Raw genomic sequence first — 24,100 nt, forward strand, 5'->3', positions numbered from 1 at the left:
TAGTCTCCTTAGCGACAACATCCGCACGCCCATTTAAGGAAATGCCAATATGGCTGGTAACCTAGCAAAACTCCACCTGCTTAATTCTGATAGAGAGGAGAAACAACCAATATTGGATTTCTACCACAGGATGTATTGGGTTAAATGACTCCAAAGCCACGAGAGCACTTCGAGAGTCAATCACGATGACCATGGATCGCTGACGACATAAACACAATCGACAAAGGACATACAAGATAGCTTACAGTTCAGCTGTGTGAAGACGCTAGCCAGGGGAGGTAGGCGGCACTTGTAGGGTTGGTCTAGAAAGATAGAATAGCCAACACCGTCGGAAAACTTCGACCCTTCCCAGTACGAAGAACAATTGTCAAGGGTAAAGACGTTTCAGAACAAGAGGAGAGGGGTAGCGGCCATTATCACATGGGTCAAAGAGGTGCACCATAAACCACTGCTCACAGGACGAGTATGGTATACAGTAAACCACAGCTCAAGACGAGTATGGTATACAGTAAACTACCGCTCACAGGACAGTACCAGGTCGACGATAACACAGCCGCCACCAACAGTAAAACCCGCGTGTACATACCCGTTATGTGAATGAATGCCAACTATTGTGACCGTAAGGCAAGGCGACATTACCCGGTCGTTAGACACGGCTGGCGGGTTGTACGTCATGCCTGTGCGTCCGGTGATCGCCCCCCACCCCCCTAGTTCTCCATTGATCCCCTCTCCCCAGCCTAGTTCTCCATTGATCACCCCCAACCCCCTAGTTCTCAGCACTCGTGGTCAGCACTATATGCCTAATTGCCACTTCGTACAAAAAAAATACAATTGTTTTGCCTAACCAAAAAGCTATAAGCCCGGGTAACCCACTTAACGTTATCGAGATCTATTCGTAGAAAACAAAAACGTCAAAATTACGGTAATATATATATTATTGTTAATACGTTGCATTTTTTACGGTTTGGGCCGCTTCCGTAAAAAAAAATATGGGACGTAATAAGCGAGAGAACGGGTAACTCCGGTCTTGCAAGTCATTATCTCATCGTACGGGAGATTATCTGGACAATCTGAAGAATGTTGTGTAGGTCAACAAATGACTATCTCGTGGAGACTGCATCACCGTGCAGTCTGTTGCAGTCGGTCACCGGTGGGAGCCGGTCGGCCGAGCGGACAGCACGCTGGGCTTGTGATCCTGTGGTCCTGGGTTCGATCGCCAGGCGCCGGCGAGAAACAATGGGCAGAGTTTCTTTCACCCTATGCCCCTGTTACCTAGCAGTAAAATAGGTACCTGGGTGTTAGTCAGCTGTCACGGGCTGCTTCCTGGGGGGTGGAGGCCTGGTCGAGGACCGGGCCGCAGGGACACTAAAGCCCCGAACTCATCTCAAGATAACCTCAAGAAGATACCTCTGATATTATAATATTTATGTTTCTCTGTGGTAATACTTTGTCTTATATCTGCTCTCTGATCTCTTCTCTTGCTTCAGTGGTGGTTCTTTATCATTATGTCCCATCTGGAGTTTGACTTGGAGTCGGTCTGCTCTCTTAATTGTGCACCTCATTTGATTCCCGGGCAAAATTTTCACCACTAAATAAACTGAACCCAACCTGTCTTATCCTAACCAGCAGATAAAATATGGTATTTACACATGGTATGCAAAAGGCGTGTGATGACACTATAACATAGCATTGTTCAGGCTCAGATTTTAGACTACCGAGTGGGACAGAAATGACTGGGTACATTTCCTTGCATCTGATGTGACTGTTCACCTAGCAGTAAATAGGTACCTAGGAGTCGACAACTTTTATCAGTTGCATCCTCGGGAAGGAAGGTAGCTCGACCTAAAGGAGACCTTGATACAGGCTTCCTGTCCCTGACACCAGATATGGAAATTATAATGTTGAATAGTATCAAGTTCTTTTTCTACAAATTTACAATTACTGTACTGAGTTGAGAATTTTTTTTCACCAGAAATTAATAGTAGTGATACTACAACCTAATTCTGACTATTACTATGCTACACTTCTTGGTGGATGCTTTGTGTTAGGGAGGGTAGAAATAGCCTAAGCTACTCTATCCCTTTGAGATGTATGTTTTCTTGTCTCGATAAACATACTTGAACTTGTGCTCTGTCCATAGTCATGTTCTTAACACATTACAGCTTTACATACCAGACATTTTCTGCCATTTAGGTGTTTGTGGTTTTGTTGAGACAAGGTTTTTGAAATGGTGTGGTTCAACAAAGACTACGATATCCAGGTCAGGTATATTATATGAGGAAAGTGATAAAGCAGTATGACTATACAGCACATGAAAGGGATATAAGGACAAGCTGGGATAGGTACAATTTCATATATTACATGCAGCTTGAGCCGACTTACCTGTTATGATTAATACCAGAGACAGTATGCATACAAGAAAATTCTGACTGCACAGCAATTATATATATATATAATTATAACCAGCAATTATAACCACCATATTCCTATTATGTAAGTTGGATTTTCAAGTCCTTGAATGATGAAAAAAAAAAAAGTCCTATAATTTCAGTGCATTAGAATAGTCTGTGTCCACCTTTTGTTTCTATATAATTACACAGTGTTACAACATAAGTTGACAGTAAAACACAGAGCCATCTGTGTAAGCATAAATCCTTATGTGGCCATAATTCATTTACAAGTGTTACAAGCTGGTGCTTTAAAGTATCAGTTTTCATCACAATGTTGAAATAATGGCTGTGTATGACGTATGTATTACAGGGGGGGGGGGGGGGGGGGGGGAAGGGGGGAAATAGTGCCATATCCAATGTGGTTGTCAGCACCTTTGCTCAGCCCCTTCATAAAGAGTCTGCACATTCCAACACTGGCAGTAAGTACTTTCTGGCCTACTAAGAGTACTGCCAGTTATTAGGTATTATTCAGTATGTCAATACAAGACACGAAGAAATAACAAGAGATGTTACTTTATCAAGAGACAACTCAAAGGAACAGTGGGAGCTTAAGAAATAGGTCCTGCAGGGAATGGGCAAACTTTATGCCATTTTGTCTACATTTCTTTGTTAAAATTTACCTAACTAGACAGAAGAGTAAAATAAATTGGATAAAAATTGGGGTCTAAAAAAAAAATCAGAATACTTTACAGTACAAATACAGACTACAAAACTTTAGTCTACCTTTGCTGATGAATAAGGTATGAAAGAATACATGCTGAATACTTTCTTTATTAATGTATTTAACAATTTTACAAAAATATGTAACAAATTCATGTATATTCCCCAAAATTTAAAATACTGTATACTCAAAACTACATTTATGGAACCACAATTTCTAGATATACAGTATAACTAAAAAATATTACACAACAAATTTCATGTGGCCAGGAACAGGTTAACTCTTCCCCCTAACCCATCCTTCACACTTCAATTAATAACAAACCCATCCCAGTTGCCAAAATATAAATCACACTTTACCTATTGGCAAGATGAGCAACAAGACAGCCCTTATAAGCAAGATGAGCAACAATACACAGCATCATATAAGCTGCTAGGCAACGTACACAGCCTCTTCTAACCAATTATGGTCACAAAGCACTTAGGGGAAAAATATTGCAAAATTCTTTAAAATAACCCTTGTACCAATTCCTTCTCCAAGTCGAGGTCGATATCATAAATGCAGGGACGCGTGGGCAAACCTGGCATTGTACTCATCTGAGGATTGAAATGTCAAACGTTAAAACTTAACATCTGAAATTGCAGAGCTCTACCATGCCAATTGATCTACTTTGTTTATTGTGCATGGTGTGTGCAAGTGAGAGCTCGCATGCATTTTATTTAAGTATAGAAACATTACTATTGATTATTAAAAAAATAAAAGTCACAAATTAAAGAATTTTACTGTACAATTCCTAAAATTTTATGCAAATATTCAGATATACTAGTATATCAACTCTACCAATGATTGTATCAAATCTTTAGGCAATTAATTTATCTAAATAGTGATTTGTGCCGAAGCACAAATACACCAAGTTAACTAGCCCCCTACCTAGTGAAAATATTTACTGCACCATACTAACCTTTACCAAAGAAATCAGAATAAATTAAAATTACCACTGAAGCAAATTTAAATCATTCATTCATGCATGGGAAATAAAGTAAATGAATGGACAGCCATTATAAATACATTTCATGCACATGCAAGGCTAATGCCAATAGCATAAGCTCAATTTATTTTAGTCAAGGCCCCCTTGGTCATTAGGAGATCGCAGCCTGCATTGTTCCACAAATTCTGCCGGCAGCATCTAATGACTCATTTACTAATCTAGACAGTTTGAAAATTTATTTTGGAAAATAATAAATAAATTTAACCTGTGCAAGTTAAGCAAGTTGGTCTCTCGGTGATAGCTGAAGTTAGACTCGCTACATCTTCCTTTCTCCAACTACAAGATTCTCACACACACACACGTTCATTTAATTTCATTTAATGAGTGCACTTCATTTCCCTCAATGCCCTACTTTCATTATTTGAAAAGCTAGCAAATACAGGGAATGACATTTAAAATTTCAATATATATACTTTAGATAAGCATTGTGTACAGTTACACAATCAATGATATTCAAATGAGAGTAATAACCATCTACATACCAGAATGAGCTACCACCCTCAAGGTGTGCAAATCTGAAAGGTGAAAATTAAGGAAACAAGATACTTACCTGAACTTTATGTTGCTGCAAGTTTGTTTGTTTTTTCCCCCACCAGTTTTGAGCTTTAGGTACACCAAGTAAATTTTCCATTGTGATTTTTGTGTTTATGCACCAGCATGCGCAAGATAACAAAATAAGCAGAGAAGAATGACACTTTAAAATAAAGAAAAAGAAGCAAATAAACTAAACAAAGGTGAATAATAATGGTGCTGTCAAAGATCTCTCTACATAAAGTGCTCAAGACATAAGGAAATGATACGATGGCTAAAATAACCTTTAAACAGTTATTTATACCTCCAAGAGTATTAAAACAGCTAAAACTGATCACCTAATTGTTTTTATAAACACATACCACTGACAAGCTTTAATGCAATACCTACATGCCAACTTTGAGCCAACAGCTTCAAGAAAATCAAATGTGCACAAGACTGTATAGAAATGTTGGCTGCTGACCAACGTGCGCAAAGTGAAAATTACTGCAGATTACCGATGGAGCATTATACGAATGAACAACTGCAACAATGAAAGGGCAAGAATGCTAGCTGTAAGCAACAAATGGAAGCCTATCCACTTGGAATGGATACAGGAGTTAGCAAAGCAATGGACTAAAACAATGGAAGGCTAAAGTAAACTGCATAGACGGACGGTGTAAAATCAAATTTACGAGTGGCCGTAAAACTGACTTGACTCTTTCATTGCGGCACCCACCAGGGATGGGGGGGGGTTTGTTCTCCGTTAAGGGGTAGAAAACCATAAATATTTGTTTTGGATTTTTAAAGCATTTATACTTAAAAGATCTGCTTATTCCATCTACACAATTATAAATACTGGAAAAAATAATTTAGGATTTTCTATTAAAATATGATGTAACCAACTCTATAACAAGTCAAACAATAAGATGGAATATATATAAATGCTAAGGCAATGCTCCTTCTAGATACAATGAAAGAATATTAAGTGTTTTCAAAGCTAAAATTCATTAATTTTTGTTGGTTATTATAAATTATAAAATTGGTTCATTGTCACTTAATATCTAGCTATGGGCATTACCAATTTTTAATGTACTGTATTAAATACAAATTCCTATTTTGACTGCTAGGGGCTCTGGACAAACTTTATAGGACTTTGAAACTTTTTTCTAGATACTGTAGGGCAAGTATAGATACTGTCTTGATACTGTTTCTAGACCTAGGGGAAATTTTGCAAAATTGGCCATAATCTGCCAAACAGCTGCACATGTTTTCCCACGGCAAAAGGGTTAAATGGACAACATTAAACCAAGACTAAACAGAATGGATTATAAAAGCACCAGATACAGCATTCAGGTTCCTTTGATGCAAAAATAGATGCACAAAATTAAATGGCTTAAAATATTTTAGAAATGCAGATTTGTTCAAGTTATATTTAACTATAAAGTGTATGAGGAACTTATTTCACTAGATTTCCAAATTTGTATGACCAGTCATTTGTTTCAGTATTTTTATTTTTGTGCCCCCTGAACCTTTGATTTACCCTATATAAGCAGTAGTAGTTATGATTAATTTAATTAAAAACTCTTGTGCCAATACTTAATTGCTTATTTAATTAGCATCCACAACAGTGCTTGTAATTAGCACTTTTATTCAGAAATCAAAACTCACCTCACATCTCAACTTGGGCCTCACTTTGGTGTGAGGCGTCGCAGCCAGTGTAAGCCACGAGCCAGCGAAGGTGGACGCGGGACTTGACCTGACTCCTTCTACGAGGTAACAATCATGCTTAAAACTGACAAAACCTAATCTAAAAATAACTACAAGAAATTACAAAATATACAATCAAGCCTGCTACTTAAAGTAACCATGTATATACCCATTATGTAATTCATCAGTTAATTAAGAAAATAAAGTGAACTAAATTAATTGGAAGAATTAGCAACCATTCAAGCATCTTTCACCATGCATTAATGGTCACAAAAACTCATATATACCAAAAGACTCTACTTTAAACTAAATAAGTTGAAATAACTAAATTTCATTACCATAGGAAAGTATAGCAACTTAAGATTAAGAGTTGCACATTATGAACGATGTAATGATGCACATTACATATGGTATCTCTTGGAAGACTAACTGGCAATACCCCACTTCTTAAAAGCATCATTTTCATCATACAGTATAATCAAAACGCCTTTATCTCTAACATGTCCTCATACTCGTTTCTTATTATCCACTCTCCAGCCCACACTTCATCCTCAATAAAGCTATCTAATTCTCTCATTTATTTAGTACTCTACAAATACAGTATTTTGTTTTAATGGAACATAGTTTTGTCAACTATACCGAGTATTATACTAACCTAAAAAAAAATCTTCAGGATCACAGGGCATTAACCACTGTGCTGCGCCGCTATTAAACCACCCCACTTCACAGTCACAAGCCCACCCTCCACGCCCTGGCCAGCCAGCCTCCCCACTCCTCAGCACCTGCCTAGCTGGATGGTGGGAAACCCCCACCCTACAGCTCTCACATACATTCACTGTCTTTGGTTAAATATGACAAGTCCACTGTGTGCAGAAAAAGTTAGTCCTACAATTTTTTTTATTCTAATATTGTTAACATGCTTTCTCTGATCATGGAAATTAAACAAATATGTTGTAACATGCTTTGGTCATGAAGGGGGCCATGAAGGGGGAAGAAAGTCTGGCAATATTCATATATTGAGAGAGCGGTTGCCAATGGTGGTGTGCGCTTCAGCCCAGCAGTGTGGCGGGGGTTATCGCAAACACATTTTGATATAATTATTTCATTGGTTTTATACATAGTTTTTACTGTAATATTATTCCATTGTGTGTAATTTTAGGCATTTATGTAGTTAAATGTGTGTAACATCGCTATGCTAAAAAATATGGTCCTCATATCTAGTGTATATTATGCTGTTAGATCAATAAACTGTTTTAGCCGTTATTACACTATACACACATTATATATACAGGTATATATTTATAATTTTACAAACTATAACAAACCACTAATTAATTCTGGTGTGTGGGGTAATGAAATCTTAACACAGTATAGAGCTACATGCTATGACTAGCCGATTACTTCGAGTGACGGAACAAATTACCTAGACATATGCTACACACATCGCTATTATTACTACAACACTGCTATTATCAGATTCCTGTCATTAAATCATGAATATGAATTGTTTTCTACAAGATTATTTTCTAAAGGAACATGAGGCCACCTTTTTTCAAGATGGCATCTGTTTATTCGAGTTCTGAGGAACAAGATACAAGCCCCACATACCTGCAGGAGTTTTGAATTTTACGATATATGTACTGCACTAACAAACACTGTATGTTCGGCGGCACACCACCTTTACCCCCAATATCACAATTTGCAAAGTACAATGGTTAATACTCTATTCTACCAAGACATTAATAAAATAAATAAATAAAAATAATAATGCCCATGTACTGGTTACGTTTCAGTCCTTTGGCCTAACCAGTTATGTTTCCTCCCCTTTCATTTATTTTGTTAATAGTAAGCATAGCTTGTTCTATGAACATTTCAACAGTTTAGTCAAAGTCAATGTCTATATTGCACGTTAACTCCAGGGCCATGACATTTTAATATTACTTTGAGCAAAAAATATTATGCCAATTCTTTCATTCCTTCAATTTAATTTTTTTGAAGAACAATAATGAAAAGTATTGAAAATTTGTAACCCTGATAAATGAATAAATATTTCAGGTAAAGCAATTCAAAATCATTAATGCAATATTTCATGATTATATCAGCAAACCATATTAACAGCCTGCCCAGTGTACTAATCAAATACAAGACAAGTACATAATAAGCAACAATGCAAACTTAAAATGTTTAAGTAAAACTTTAGGCATACTTGCACAGGTAAGGTTCTATATTCTGGCATGTAATGGCATACGAGGTAAAGGCTGAATGTATTATCAAAGATACCCCGAGTATTTAGTAGACTTAACAAAGCATGCAGTAACAAATATAATCAGCTTGCACAACCTACACTGCAATAACCATCCAATGTTCCAACAAAACTTAACAGATTACAAAGGATTGTTTTAACCATGGTTCTTCATGGTCATGCAACTCATTACAGTGTTAATTAACAAAGACAAAATAGGTTTTCCTTACCGTTCCCACAAGAGGGTAAATAAAGCCAGCTCCAACTGAAGCTCGAACATCCCTTACAGGAATGGTGAAGCCTGTAGGTGCTCCCTTCTTACTTGGATCAGAGGTTAACGACAAGTGAGTCTTGGCCATGCATATAGGAAGGTCATTGAAACCCTGAAATGCAGGTACACAGTTTAAAGTCAAATAAAATATGGAAGTTTCATCTATGACTTTTGCAATGGTGACTTAAATTCTTTATCTAAGCTGTCATAAATAGAGCAAAACAGTACAGTGCATATTTAAAGTATTATTGTATTAGTATATCTGCAAACTTTAACAATGATGTATTCAAAAGCTAGTACAGTATATATGTAGAAACAGTGTGGGGAAACATGTTACTGGATTCTAAAATACTGTAACAATTTTCACAAGATCGAGGTTCACTTGCAGGAAACTAAGACGGATTAAATAGTGTATATATGGTGTCACACTGACCTGTTTTTTGTATCTGTTTATCTGCTCTTGTGCCTCGGGTTGGATTTCTATATCATCAGCTCCATATATCTTTTGGGCAATGGTACGTATTTTATCTTCAATGGATGAAGTCAAATTATACAGAAACCTGAACAAATAAAAACAGGAGTATCAATTATTTCAAAGTTAATTTGAACAATACATTGAGCATATACAAAAGCTTAAAAATAAAATTGCAAATGTTTTCAATTACTATAGATTAAAAATTATCATCTATCAGTTCATCATTTCTTCCAACATTGAGAACCAGCACCACTGAAAATAATAAATTGTCTACAGCAGCACTCACTCTTCTTTTACCTTGATAAGTAACTATTTCAATATTTTATCAACGTTATTCCACATTACTCGGCAAATTGGCTTTTATTTCATGTTCATTTAATTAAATTTTATTAGACATGTGGTCTCATGTATTCACTGTCACGCAGAATCTTACTACAATTTCCATTTTCATACTATTAGACATTATTACAAGATTTAAAGAATGAAATCTTTGTGCACAATAAAATGGTCACAAATGCCCACAAGATTAATTCAAATTATACTAAAAAAGCTGCAGATGATAAAGAACTAAAGCACATAAAGAGCTTTTTGCATAGTTCTCAAGAGTGTTTGCTAATGGGTCATTTCTTTACAACATAAAAATAACAAAATGCACATATAGTATCAGAAATGCCACTTTAAATCATTCTTTTAGTTTCTGATAAACCTCAAATGCACTCAATCTTGCAAATCAAAGTTCCTACTTGAAATCTGAAGGCTGGTTTGAAGCAGCAACAACAGCTTCAGCCAGCCTGACAGCTCCAGCTCCTCCCTTGGCCCAATGGTTGCAAATGACAGCATCAACAGCACCCGCACCAATTGCAAGCTCCTTCACAAGATTTAATTCAGCTTCTGTGTCAGTCCTGTGCATTAGGAAATCTTTAAATTATAATTCTTCTTCTCCAGGAAAATAAGAGATTTTAAATGCACCCGGCCATTTCAAATACAATGTATGAGAAAATACTGAGGCTGTATGATGGGACCGAACCCTGCATCCTTGGACATGCCAGGCACATGCACTAGCATGGGGGCATCCAGGGATGCAAGTTCAATCCCACTGTATGGCCTCAATATTTTCCCAGACATATTCTTGTTATTTCATTGTACAGTGTATCATTTCAATTATGAAATGTTTCAAGAACTACAGCACCTTTGTCCTTCACCAATACAAAAATAATATTGGTACTCATATACTCACACAAAGGAATTTATAGCAACCACAACTGGAACACCAAATATTTTGCCATTCTCAATCTGTTTCTTCAAGTTGCTAAAACCACCTTCAACCAAACTTAGGTTTTCCTGTAGATGACAAAAACACAAGGGGGAAACAAATTACTCACTTTTGAAAAAGTATAAGAAAGGGTAATAATAAATACTTCCCTAGACCTTTGAATGATAATTAACATTTTAATATTACCAAGTCAAAATAATTTGATTTATTAGATATATGAAAACAAAAATGGCAACAATTATGGGCATGCTGAAAGAAATTTAGCATTCTTGATACACTATTCATTTATATTTTGGGTACTTTATTTACAGTACAGTATATTCAAGATGAGGCGGGAAACAACCTTCATATATACTAGTATGGGATCCCAGTTATACTACACGTTTCCACATCTGGAACAGAAGTAGGATGGGAGCAGTTTGCAAAAGGTTTAAGTTCATTTCGGTGGCCTACTTAATTGGCAAATTACTGGTAGGGAAATGTTGATCCTTACTAAAGGATCATATTCTTGTATTTTTAGAATCTCATTGATCCTGTACAGTACATGGGCAATGGAGTGTATCTTTACTCCCTCTCTAAAATTATTTTAAAAGCTTAGTCTACATAACAGGACTTACTTCAGTGTAATCAGATGGAAGAGGAACACCAGGTACAACAGCGCGCCCACCACCATGCATCTTGAGAGCACGAACTGTGGCCACCAGAACCACTGCATTAGGCACCAAGCCAGAGTATCGGCACTTAATGTTGAAGAATTTTTCCATTCCAATATCAGCGCCAAATCCAGCTTCTGTCACCACAAATCCTTCTTCACCAACCAACTGTTATGATTAAAGTGATCAACTATGTTAGACATTATAGTATTTACACCAGAAGAACAATAGTTATTATAATTATTTAGCATATACATCATAAAACAATCTCATTAATGACCCACAAAATTACCTTGAGGGCAATTTTATCAGCCAAGATGGAGGAATTTCCATGAGCAATGTTGGCAAATGGTCCAGCATGTACAAAGACTGGTGTGCCCTCCAAGGTCTGCATCAGGTTTGGCTCAATGGCATCTTTCATGAGTACAGTCAGTGCACCACTTGCCCCCTAGAAAGAAAAACCCTTGATAGTGAAAAAATATGAATTAAAAAGCAAAATACAAAATATCAAAATGTGTACTAAAAAGCAGAGCATACTACAGTACTACAATGCATATACCATATATTTTTTTTTAAGACAATACTGTATCACAATTTTACTAAAAGACAATCATGTGTGGCTACTCACTAGATCCTCGGCAGTAACAGGATTGCCAGACTTATCCGAGGCAACCACCATTTTTCCCAATCGTTCCCTCATGTCTGCCAAAGAGGTTGTCAAAGCCAAGATAGCCATGATCTCACTTGCCACTGTAAGGTCAAATTGGCATTCTCTGGTTTGGCCCTTTTCTGTGGGGCTCTGGCCAATAGTTATCTTTCGTAGGAATCGGTCGTTTGTATCCATAACTTGAATGCATCAATTTCAAAATTTATTAGCATTATATTCCTAATATTTCTGAAATTGGTTAATTACCTTCCAAATACAACAGCCATAAACATGACAATTTAAGAACAATCTTAATTTAAGACATGCAGAGTACTAAATTAGAAAACTCATAGAATACTTATTAAGCAATACAGCCTCAAACAATTTTAAACTAACCTCGTTGCCAAGTGATGGTAGATGGATCAATATTTAAACGAACAAACTTGCTAATCTCCTCTTCACTCAACTTGTCAGGATCTGATTCCACAATGCCTAGTTTCTTCAAGCGATTCAACTGTTATTTGAAAGTTTAAATTATTTATTAATAGAAAGCACATAAAATCCACATTCACAGATAATCTTATTATAACCATTCCCCTCAAATGAGAGCGCAACAAACCTGGATGGGCGAGAACTGACGAACACCTTTAATTGTTGGAACCAGTCTGCTATACAAGCCTTGATCACTTTGGGTAGACTCGTGGAACATTCTGGCATCAATCTGGGCAGCTAATAGGTTGTGCGCTGCTGTGATGGCATGGATGTCCCCAGTAAGGTGTAGGTTAAACTCATCCATGGGGATTACCTGTGAATATCCTCCACCTGCTGCACCACCTGTTTAGGAGCCAACATTTATATCAATTCTTAGATATTCCTTAAGAATTAACTCATTTGCATTCAGAGTTTACACATTACCCAGGTCATTCACAATGCATGAAGGCTATGGGAAGATTAAGCCAAGGAAATAAGAATGGTGTAAAGCTAGTGTAATTACCTAAGTGCCGTTACAGGATGAACTAACCTCATGGTGTCCTGTCTTCCAAATACTGTCATTTGAAGTTTTGAAACTACAGGTTTCAAAACACAAAACATTAACAGTTTTGACATCCACCACCTTCTCATTTAACTTGTTCCAAATGTCTACTACTCTGCCAAATAAAACTCTTATGTTTTTTCAGCAGCTTTGTTTCCTTAGCTTGTGTCTATGACCTCTTGTTCTTGAAGATGCAAAAATTCCTGTCAATTTTGTTAATTGCTGTTACTATTTTCTATGTAGTGATCCTATCACCTCTCTTTCTTCTTTCTTCTAGCTCTGATATATTTAGCATCTTTAACTTCAATCCATAGCTCTTGTTTTTCAGTTCCAGAAGCCATTTAGTTGCAAGTCTTTACACATTTTCCAGTTTTCAGATGTGCTTCTTGTGATACGGGCACCATACAACCGCTGCATATTCCAATTTTGATCTTATGAAGGTCACGGTAAAATATTTATGTAAAAAAAATTAGAATTTTATTTGTTAGAGAACTAATCAAAGTGAGTGGACAAAATTAAAGTATAGTAATGGGGGAGAAGGAAATTCTATAGTACAAAATTAATGTAAATTGTGATGTGCTAGAAGTGGTTGATCAATTTAATGCTTGGGAAAATTGTTGAAGTTATAATTGAGGCACAAAAGACAGAGCAAGATAAATTTAAGAAGCAGTAATAATGCCAATGCTTGTGTCCCTATGTGTGTGCACAGGATCAGTATGGTATGACCATGAAAAGCAATTGTAGCGTTTGGGAGAATAGAACAATAAAATACAGTATAGTAACAATACACTGCACAAGTTATTAAAATAATGAACATGTCCAGATGGTTCAAATATACTGAGCAAAGGAGGGATGGTAGACCTTCAAATGTGTTAGGCAAGTGTGAATTAAGAAGCAAGAGAAGAGAGGCCAGTATGAGGGTGGCCAACATGGTGAGCAAGTAATTGTGATAGTGTGAATAATACATGGATTATTAATGGGACCAAGCAGGGTACAAGCAATTATCAAGGCAGGATTACATTTGTGTATTTTTATTGTGCATGACAACTCGTGAGAAGCACAATACGTAATGAAGTTCACGTGAAATGAAAGAGAGCCGAGTGCATGGTGGTGCTTGTTTACCCGTGATGTTCTAGTGTAGTGTGCGTGATGAGATGCAGAGTCAAATGTTTGTAATATGTATTTTCATTGTCATTTTCCTTCACCAGGTTGATGCTTCCCCACTCTAGGAAAGTAGAACGCATGATAATGATTTAAGCAAGTCTACATGTCGCTAATGAATTTAGTATGGTCCAACCTTGGCAAAAATTATGAACTGTACTGCATTCGTGCATAGCTAAAAGCTTTATATTTACATGAAATACTGGTATAAGAACCAATATTTACATAGCTGACAAGTTTTGACACTGTAGAAGCCACATTTCAGCCACATGAAACTTCAGTAAATATTTTTATAAAGATTAATTATTAGCAAAAATATTACTTCAAGTGAGGAGGAGTTGCAAATACTGTATTAGTATAGTACTGATGAGTGAAACTGTTTTATAAGTCTTTAAGAAAATAAGCATTACCAATGCAAAATTTGTAAATATAGTAAGTATTATTTAGTCAAGAAATAGAAAGAACAGTAAAAGTTAATAATGGTTACTTCTTGTAAGAAATACAAAATTAAATATTTAAAGCAAGGTATTTCCCAAAAGACAATCAACTGGTGACGAAGCATGCAGAAATCCCAAAAACATGTTTACGAATCAGTTTACTGACCCTTTATGCCAAATGTAGGCCCTTGTGATGGTTGTCGTACACAAGCAAATACATTTCTCTTCAGATGGGCCCCTAGTGCTTGTGACAAACCCACAGTGGTAGTGCTTTTCCCTTCACCCAATGGAGTTGGGGTTATTCTAGGGGCCAAGTGAAAAATGTAAAAACAAAATGTTTTTATTGCATGTACTGTACAGTATACTATTCACTTGTGATCAAAATATGATATGCTGGGTTCAACACAAACACAATCCTCTAATCTCTCATGAACACTTACCCAGCCACTACAACGTATCTTCCATCTTTCTGAGATGCAAGGCGTTGTAAAACTGACAATGACACCTTGGCTTTCTTTTTTCCATAAAGATTTACTTCTGAACTTAGTAGTCCAATTTCCTCGGCAAGTTCTGCAACATCCTTAGGTGTCTGAGCTCGAGCCACTTCAATGTCGCTGGAAAATAAAATTACAACTTGAGTACAGAAATTAACTTGCATCCTTTAATGTAATAAAAGATACAAGCACTTGTTACAGAAATGGAATTTTATGATTTTAGTGAGACACATTGTTTAACCACCGTGCTGCGTCGAGTTTATTGTGAAATTCCCCGTGCGCATGAAATAAAAGTGTTCCCAAAAAATTCTTTTTTCTTTGTAAAATGATAAATTCCCTTCCCTGAACATGTCTGTGAATCGCCCATACATGGTCGCGCAGGCCATTCAAGCACCGGGTGTTGCCACAAATATATTTTCAATTATTTGTTCTATGTATTTCCAATGCGGTTTTATTTTTTTTTATCATATGTGATGCATATTTGTGTCCTTTACAATATGTATACAGTAGAACATTCATAATGTTCCATGGAACTGTGATACATGTGTCAGTAATGTGTTCACAATAAATGTTTATTGTTGCAATATTACTTGTATGTACTAACCTTGGAACTTTTTCAAGGATTTCCAGTGGTAAATATTCAATCTTCCACTTGGACGCTTGCATCTGAGAAGCTGCCTTCTGAGCTGAGATAACAGTGTTTTGCATCAGCATAGCTACAGTCATAGGGCCCACACCTCCAGGCACTGGTGTGATTACTGATGCCACCTACAAATAATCAAGAGCTTCACATTAACATCTTCGGTAGATAGAAAATTTCAAAAGAGCCAACCATTTTTTGTACCTGTATACTTAAAAGTGTGAAAATAGGCAAAATAATATTTAAACATTTTATCATTTCAAAAGCTTCAAGGGCTGCCAAAGAGCTTGGTAATCTTATAGAAAAAAAATCATGTGGGAAAACACTAATAAAATTACAGACTGAGAAGAGCATATGCAAATGATTGTATTTGGGTTGAAAAAATGAAATTTTTGCAGCAAAGACATTACCTTCATAGCTTCTTCATATGCCACATCTCCAACTAGTCGAGATCCAGACTTCTTAGTTGAATCTGAATAAAAGTTTATTACCTTATTATCTTAATCTTGATAATTAAAAAATACTATGGTTTCCATGTAACAATTTGACAGTAACATACGTATTCAAGTGTTACAAAGGAATAACATTAAAATATAATGACTAACTGCTATAAACTTACCAGGAATAGAATTAATTCCACAGTCAATCACCACAGCTCCAGGCTTTATCCAAGATCCTTTCACAAATTCTGGTCGACCAATTCCCACCACCAAAATATCAGCAGTCGCTGTCTAAAAGAAATTGTGCCATTATAGAACCAGAATTTTGAGCTCCATAATTTCACAAAAAGTGCTTGTGTAATTTCAGAATAAACCATAAACATTTCACTGAAACTAGAGTATACAGCAGCAAATGCCTCCAAAAATCTGCCATGGTATTTGTAACAAAAACTAACAGTTCTGTTTGACTAAAGTTATAAATTAAAAAACTGTACTGTCTAGTCATCATAGACCAAATTTGTCAAGTGCAGGTACTGTTGAGCAATGACTTCACAAGACATTTATATCCATTTATATGCTATCATGCTATCCATTTATAGCATGGTTGTTTTTCAAGAATCTAGCATATTTTCTATGGACCTTATTAAATAGAACTCATTACATTTACAACGTTTTGGTTTATTACTTTATTATATTTGGTACACTGTACTGTACCTACAACTCTGTCTACTTTTGGTTCCATGTGGAAGGATTTAATACTTCACTCCTATACAGTCTAGGTAGTGGTTCAAGAAGGCTGGGAGGTTATCTTGAGATGATTTCAGGGCTTAGCGTCCCTACGACCCAGTCCTCGACTAGGCCTCCTTTTTGTTATATACCCCCAGGAAGCAGCCCGTAGCAGCTGTCCAACTTCCAAATACCTATTTACTGCTAGGTGAACAGGGGCATCAGGGGTGAAAGAAACTCTGCCCATTTGTTCCGCCTCCACCAGGGATCAAACCTGGAACCTTAAGACTACGAATCCCAGGCACTGTCCACTTAGCTGTCAGGCCCCTGTCAGGCAGGCTGCAGATAGTGGGTTGGGCAGGGAGTAGACTGCAAGTTAGGTGGGGTAGGAATAGACAGGGGGTAGGAATAGACAGGTGGTAGGTAAAGATAGCATACTGTTTTGAAGTCATTGACAATGACAAAAATATCATGAGGACGGGTGCCACTAGTCAATCATAGCAAAATTAGGCACCGTTTTAACCAAGATTAGTGAACACAGGACCATTTTACCTTTCAAATAGACTGTTTGCTGTAGGTTATTAAAGTACAATACAGTATTCTTATAATGTCTTCCAGGCATTCAACAATATGTGCACTGCTCCAAAAAGCCAAATAAGACAGTGTCAGATGATGAGAAGGTAGTGGCAAGGTCAAGCAAAATTGTACTGTATATGAATTTCTAAGGTCAAAATCAAATACAAAGCACATGTCAAGGGACTGGTAAAATTGCTATATACATGCTCTGCCCAATATCACCTAAAAGTTTCCTCTTGCTTTTACATGACAAAAAACACTCCAACTGCATTTAGATATCCACGAACTTACAATACTCGCTAATTCAACTGTGCTAAAATTAACCGTTACTAATGTGCTGATAATCCAAAATTTTAGATTGAGAATAATTAATGAACACACTTCAAGATGCCATATGACAGGACACTAACCACAGCAGGAAGGTCAGCAGTACGGGAGTGGCAGGTAGTGACAGTCGCATGGTGCCATTTTAACAGCTCTGCCATTGGTGTACCAACAATTTTACTGCGGCCCAATACAACTGCAGTTGCTCCTTGTATCTTGGCTCCTGATCTGTTTAATGAAGGTTTTAAAACAATATTTAAACATTCCAAAAATTTACTTCTCACTTTTGCTTATCCCATTCAAGCATTAACTAATATTATCCTTTGATGCCAACTAAGCACCATAATACCATTGCACTGCAAAGTATTTATGCTTCAACCTTTAAGTTTATCTTAAATATCATCATTGTCTTGAAAGTAAAAATTTCACTCTTTTTACATCTGTCTTACATTTGGAAACTATTACCACAATACAGGCAAAAAATATATATATCAACAGTAATAGTTTCATAAAAAAAAAAAAAATGTAATTTTGCCCCGAGGGGCGAGTTTATTGGGCAGCGCCACTCATCCTGTGAGTGGACACACACCATAGCAGCATGTACAACACTCCCCAATAGGAAGAAAATCCGATGGGTTGTTTCATGTACAGTAGTTGATTACAGCAAGTATTACTAGCAAAATCTGCCAACATTAAAAATTATATTATAAACTGCATTTAATAGTTCATTACAATACATATTGTGTACTACCATTGTTAATTTTGCTCTGCCTTAATTTATGTGCAAAAAGCAGAGCAAAACTAAGTCTCTGCAGAGCTGACAAACTTTATATATTATACCAACCCAACAGAATTTTAATACTTTTAGAGAGATGGGGAAACATGAATGCATAATCAAAGTAAATATGGAAATTACGGTAAATTATGACTCGCCTGCGGATGAGTTCCATGCATCCATTTGGAGTGCAAGGCATGAAGCCACTGTTGAGCATCCCATGGGACAGACGTCCTGCACTTGCCGTTGTCAGTCTAGAAATAAAAAGTTGCTAAATGTCTACTAGTATGATCTTTATTCCTTACACTTAAATACCACTTAGTAATTTTGTAAATACTGTAGTGACAAATAGTAAGATATTTGGAGAATTGCAAACAGATTAATGAATGATGGGAAAGCAAAACTAGACTATGTTAATGACCTCATGGTTCCCATACTTCTGTAATTATACAAGCTGCTTCTAGCATTGTATACTACAAAATTGAACATTCAAAGATGCAAGATACTATAACATTGTTAAAAAGAATATTCTTATTAAACCTGTGCATGTGCAAAATTTATTTGTACCGTACAATACTGTACAGTAATCATTTAAATAACTTAAAACTATTTTTAGTTATTTAAATGATAAATAAATGATAAGTATTCTCTGTTAGTTACAGAGACTAACTTCAAATAAAGTTATGATACACTTCACAATACAGTTGTCACATTTACTTTTAATATTCTGTAAAATTATAAAATAATCTATATTAAAAAAAATAACCAAGAAACCTTTGAACAATATGTTTTAATGTTCCAGTGCAAATTCTCAATTAAGGGACTTTGGCAGCAACTGTATTACTACTCTCTTCCCATTTAGTTTTTGTTAAATCTCAGTTTTTGGTAAATTTGCTACACTCAGACTAGATACAGCTGCATTAAATGTCAACATCAGATACTTATCAATGATGCAGCAGCTTGCAGACAAAAATAAACATTGCAAACAAAAATAAAATAAACTAATCTCATCCAATCTCGATTCATCATTTAACAGTTTAAAACTACTAAACGGCCATAGAAAATGCTTTCCTTACCCATCGACATCTTTGTCTGGCGAGACGGTGTCCAGCACCAAATCTGAATCTATATCCTTTTCAGAGTCCAACGGCATTTGGACAATTATTCCATGGATAGTGGGATCATTGTTAAGCTTCTTCACCTCTTGAACAAGCTGAATGAACAAAAGCAACATTTATGAATTGCCTGTAAACAATGTTAGGTTATAAGAAAGGAAACTGCAGGCTAATTGGTTTATATTAGGCAGCTATTTATTCAAAACTAAACTCATTCATATACATCCCCCCCCCATTGGTATACAGAACTTCAATAATGTACCCCTTTACTCTTTGCTTCTATAGAGAATATAAATTTAAGTTTTCTTAATCTCTCTTCATGATAGGTTTCTTATCTTCTATATACTTGTACCAGTGAATGTATATACAATTCTAACTAATTAGGTCCTTATTTTCATTTACCAAATCCTCAGTGATTTTATAATACCAAACTGTCACACCAAACTACCAGTATGTAAATTACTCCAATGAATTAACTAGTGAACAGAGGCCAATATGGGATAGGATCCATAAGAGACAAATTCAGACAGGAGTCAAGAGTCTGTTACCTATGAATCCCATCCCATATTGGCCTCTGAATGCTTGACAGAACTAATGAGCTAGCCAAATGTGATCTTTAAAAAAGTTAATAACCATCTTGGATTGCCTTTGAGTTGTATAAGTGCAGTAATATACTGAATAATACTATATATAGCATGTTCTGTATAATGTATAGCTTGAAGGAAATGTTGCTGATGTAACCTCAATTTATGGCTTTAATAGCAAACGAGTTAAACTATTGGGGGGTATAAATGACACTAGGTACAATAGCTATGATGCAAGGCTATTGAGCCACACTAGATCTTACTCCCTGTATAAACAGGAAAGCACAGTTAAAGCTACTTGTGTATGTAAGCATTATACTCAATGTTCTCATTATAATCAATTACCATAGCCTTATTAAACTAACTTGTTAGTGAACGCTAAGCATCCAGCATTAAATTATCGGAGGTCATTGATAAACTCCAATCTTTGTAGGCATCAACAATTTGCAATGCTTTCCTTCCATATAGCAACCATGACAGAGGTCCTCACCTGTGACTGGGTAATAGTACGGGGAAATTTGATGTGCTGTGCTTTTATTCCAATTTCTTCAGCAGCCTTTACTTTCATCCGGATATAGACATTACTGTCTTCACGACCCCCAACCTGGAATAATACACAATAATAACTTCTGTAACTACAGTTACATGTAATTATGCTCATTGAATGACCAATACTCATTAAATGATAATGAGATAAACCACAATATTGCAAACACTTTTCTCACATTTCATTACACATCTAGTATCAGCACCCAGGTGAGTACAATGCAAAACTAGGCCCACTTTATTTAGGAAAAACATTGTACAATATTTCTTTAACTGATTGGGCCCTTCGCCCTTTCCTAATACTGTAGTAACATTTACTAACACTGTAGTACCATTTAAAGTACTATTTACATTGTGTATTTATGAATACCTTACCATGTTTTAAATGAATTCTGGATAAATTAATATTATTACTGTATTATTATTATTCTTATACCAGTAATAGATCTGATACAGTCGTATACTTTAAAAAACATGCAACTAATTTATATTTATATACCATAGCTTTGCTACACAATACTGCACCAAACTACAGTCACCTATTTTTTTAACTGCTAGTCTATTTGATCCAGTTAGCCTGTCCAGCACAAAATATCTCCAACAACACAGTCCCAATTACAGGTACTACTAATTGCACAGGGGAAGGAGAGTAGAAGATAGAATATGAGGCACTCTCACTTTGTATGACAAGAAGACTAGGCCATTAACTAGGCCATCAAAACAGTTGGTTCAAGAACTGACTGCCTTTTAATGAAACGCCAAAAGAATTGAAGTAAGTTATCTAAATTCTTTAAATATTATGCATATTATTGAGGATATTAATTAACAAAAGCCTAAATACCCACCTGCACAATTGCCAATCCAGGAGCAAACCCTGGAAGCTCTTGTCGGAGAGTCTCCACTTGCTGTTTTAACTTGTTCCGGACATCCCTGTGTGGAAGGCATGTAATTTAGAAGCCGAGATGGGCATTAGAGGGATCAGGCTTTTGAACCCATTATATATACGTACAGTACGTGTGTGTGTCTGTGTGACCAGCCTGTCCAATAATTTAGGTGGTACAGGTAGTTATGGCTCCAATATAAAATAAACTAATTTAACTAAATTTGGTGATAAGGCCAGATAAACACTATGAACAAAATACATTTATGACAATGCAACAACCCATCCTCCTGAAATTATAGCACTTTTGCAACTATGTGGTCAATTGTATCAATATGTATATATGGAGCCCCAATATACCACTTTTTGTACTATTTTTTATAATCTAGATAAAATAAGTCTAAACCAAAGTTAAATATTACTAGACCTAGTATAGCACATATATACACTACAATAGGCCTCATAGAGAGCATGTGTCAAGCCTAGCTAGGATGGCAAGGCCAGGTCTTATAAGCAACAAATAAAATATTATAGGTTTGTCCAAATATACAGTAACACAGAAATACAAAATACTGTACTACTATTCGGGTGGTCCATCACGACATATTTGTACTTTGGACCACAAAGTTAATATAAATACTTTAATTTTAGGAGGACGGGCTGGAACGCCGCTGACCTGGCACTATCATTAACAACCTGGACCAGGAGAAACAACAACGGCACATTTACGTACCTTTGGGAGATCAACCCGGCTACAAGTTATAATCCCTCGGAATGAGAAAATAATATATGTCAATGTAATTTACAACAATATTCGAGAAGTAAAGAGGAACTTACTGAGCCACCTCCTTCCCAGACAACACAGTTGCTCCAGCGTCTTCAGCCATTCTGTTAAAACGAATTTACATTAATTGACAAACTAATATGTATAAGAGCTTAGCATAAAAATATACTTGGCAACCTCTATATACCTCAACCAGTTACGATATGCCAAGTACAACCCTCCACACACACCAATAGGTGAGTACATAGCTAGCAGCAGCAGCTCTAACACAGCAACATGGTGAGTGATCACTGAGGCATGTCACACGGTCTGTGTCTCGGGGCACCTTACCTAACACACACAGGTGCCTCACCTCATCAGCAGCACAGAAACAAGGGCGTGACGAGGGCGTGACAAGAAACCGTGGCAGGAGCCGGGTGCTGGACTTCACAAACCGCTCGGGGCACAGCTGCTACGCTCTCCTCATTCGTACACCACCCTCTGCCTCTCCTCGTTTCGTACTATCAACAAACATCTTTTAAATATATCTCATTTTGTAACTCCTTTACACGCATAGTTTGCTACGTGATTTTAAAATATTTAATATATATTATGGGGGTACTTTATGCTGGGGTAGATTTTGTTTTTTAAAATCCTTAGGTAAACTGTCTACTATACGAGTCATCTGTATCCATGCCCGCCGGGTACGAATCCTCAAAACATGATTTTATTTTCCAATATTGCTAAAAGGAAAATACCAAGGATGGGAAATTTGTCTAATATACCAAGTTATATTATAAATATATTAAAGGTTATCTCTTGGATGAGTTATATATATATATATATATTTTAAAGTTAGCAAATTAAAATAATGATACAATAACAGTTGTCTGTGATCGACAAGCCTAATGGAGGTGCCACTTTTCTGACTGGTCATATTAATTATTGACAATATGCATACTACACCATAATTTTTTGATCACAAATAAAGTTATGCATTAGATATTTGACAACAATCTGCTAAACAAACAAATTCTAAAGTCAGTATGAGCGTATAAATATGTGTAAATAGAGCGGTGTGTATGTGTGGAGGCATGAGAGTGGCGGGTGACCTTGAAACAGGTCGGTTTTTGTCAACTGTTGCTATTAGCGCCTCGCTCGCTGCTCCCTCTTTCTCCTAGTCTGACTCCAGTAGTCGGGGTTCCCTTTCACTACACTATCCTCGTGCCTCGCATTATAAATAAAACAAGTGATTTTGTTGTTTTATATAAAATAAAATACATATTGTGGAAATTTCCGCGAGAGTGTGGTTATTTATTTATTTATTTATTTATTTATTTATGCATATACAAGAATGTACATAAAAAATGTGAGGATACAAATATGGTAATTACAGTCTTGTAAAGCCACTAGCACGCGCAGCGTTTCGGGCAGGTCCTTAATCTAAGAAACTTAATCTAAGTTATATAATATATATATATATATATATATATATATATATATATATATATATATATATATATATATATATATATATATATATATATATATTGTGACGATAATCTCTTTCAAGAGAGATTGAGCCTGCTCTTCCCTACATAGTTACGTCTTTCAAGTACAAGATACTATATTGAAGATACGTCCACCAGTATCGCCAAACGTTTTGC

General features: G+C 36.2%; 1 protein-coding gene across 5 annotated transcripts; it reads right to left on the minus strand.

Annotated features, from left to right (window-relative positions):
* Positions 1-3,212: 3,212 nt before the first annotated feature.
* Positions 3,213-22,962, minus strand: pug (pug C-1-tetrahydrofolate synthase, cytoplasmic). Of its 5 annotated transcripts, none has more exons than XM_045747760.2 (23): positions 22,807-22,948; positions 22,508-22,558; positions 21,636-21,720; positions 20,735-20,848; positions 19,622-19,758; positions 18,704-18,799; positions 17,857-17,998; positions 16,324-16,435; positions 16,115-16,176; positions 15,669-15,832; positions 15,011-15,184; positions 14,737-14,873; positions 12,559-12,773; positions 12,336-12,453; positions 11,922-12,139; positions 11,586-11,741; positions 11,258-11,461; positions 10,605-10,708; positions 10,111-10,269; positions 9,326-9,452; positions 8,852-9,004; positions 6,341-6,438; positions 3,213-3,707 (listed from the first exon to the last, which is right to left on the minus strand). In XM_045747760.2, exons 1-22 carry the CDS (start codon positions 22,809-22,811, stop codon positions 6,361-6,363), a joined length of 2,811 nt encoding a protein of 936 aa, XP_045603716.2. In that variant the 5' UTR covers positions 22,812-22,948; the 3' UTR covers positions 3,213-3,707; positions 6,341-6,360. The 5 variants fall into 5 exon arrangements, with proteins under 5 accessions (XP_045603716.2, XP_069186787.1, XP_045603714.2 ...); XM_069330686.1 differs by having other exon boundaries at positions 22,785-22,925; XM_045747758.2 differs by lacking the exon at positions 6,341-6,438 and having other exon boundaries at positions 22,807-22,962.
* Positions 22,963-24,100: the final 1,138 nt, after the last annotated feature.

Source organism: Procambarus clarkii, chromosome 24 (assembly GCF_040958095.1).
Source record: "Procambarus clarkii isolate CNS0578487 chromosome 24, FALCON_Pclarkii_2.0, whole genome shotgun sequence".
Classification (NCBI taxonomy): Eukaryota; Metazoa; Arthropoda; class Malacostraca; order Decapoda; family Cambaridae; genus Procambarus; species Procambarus clarkii.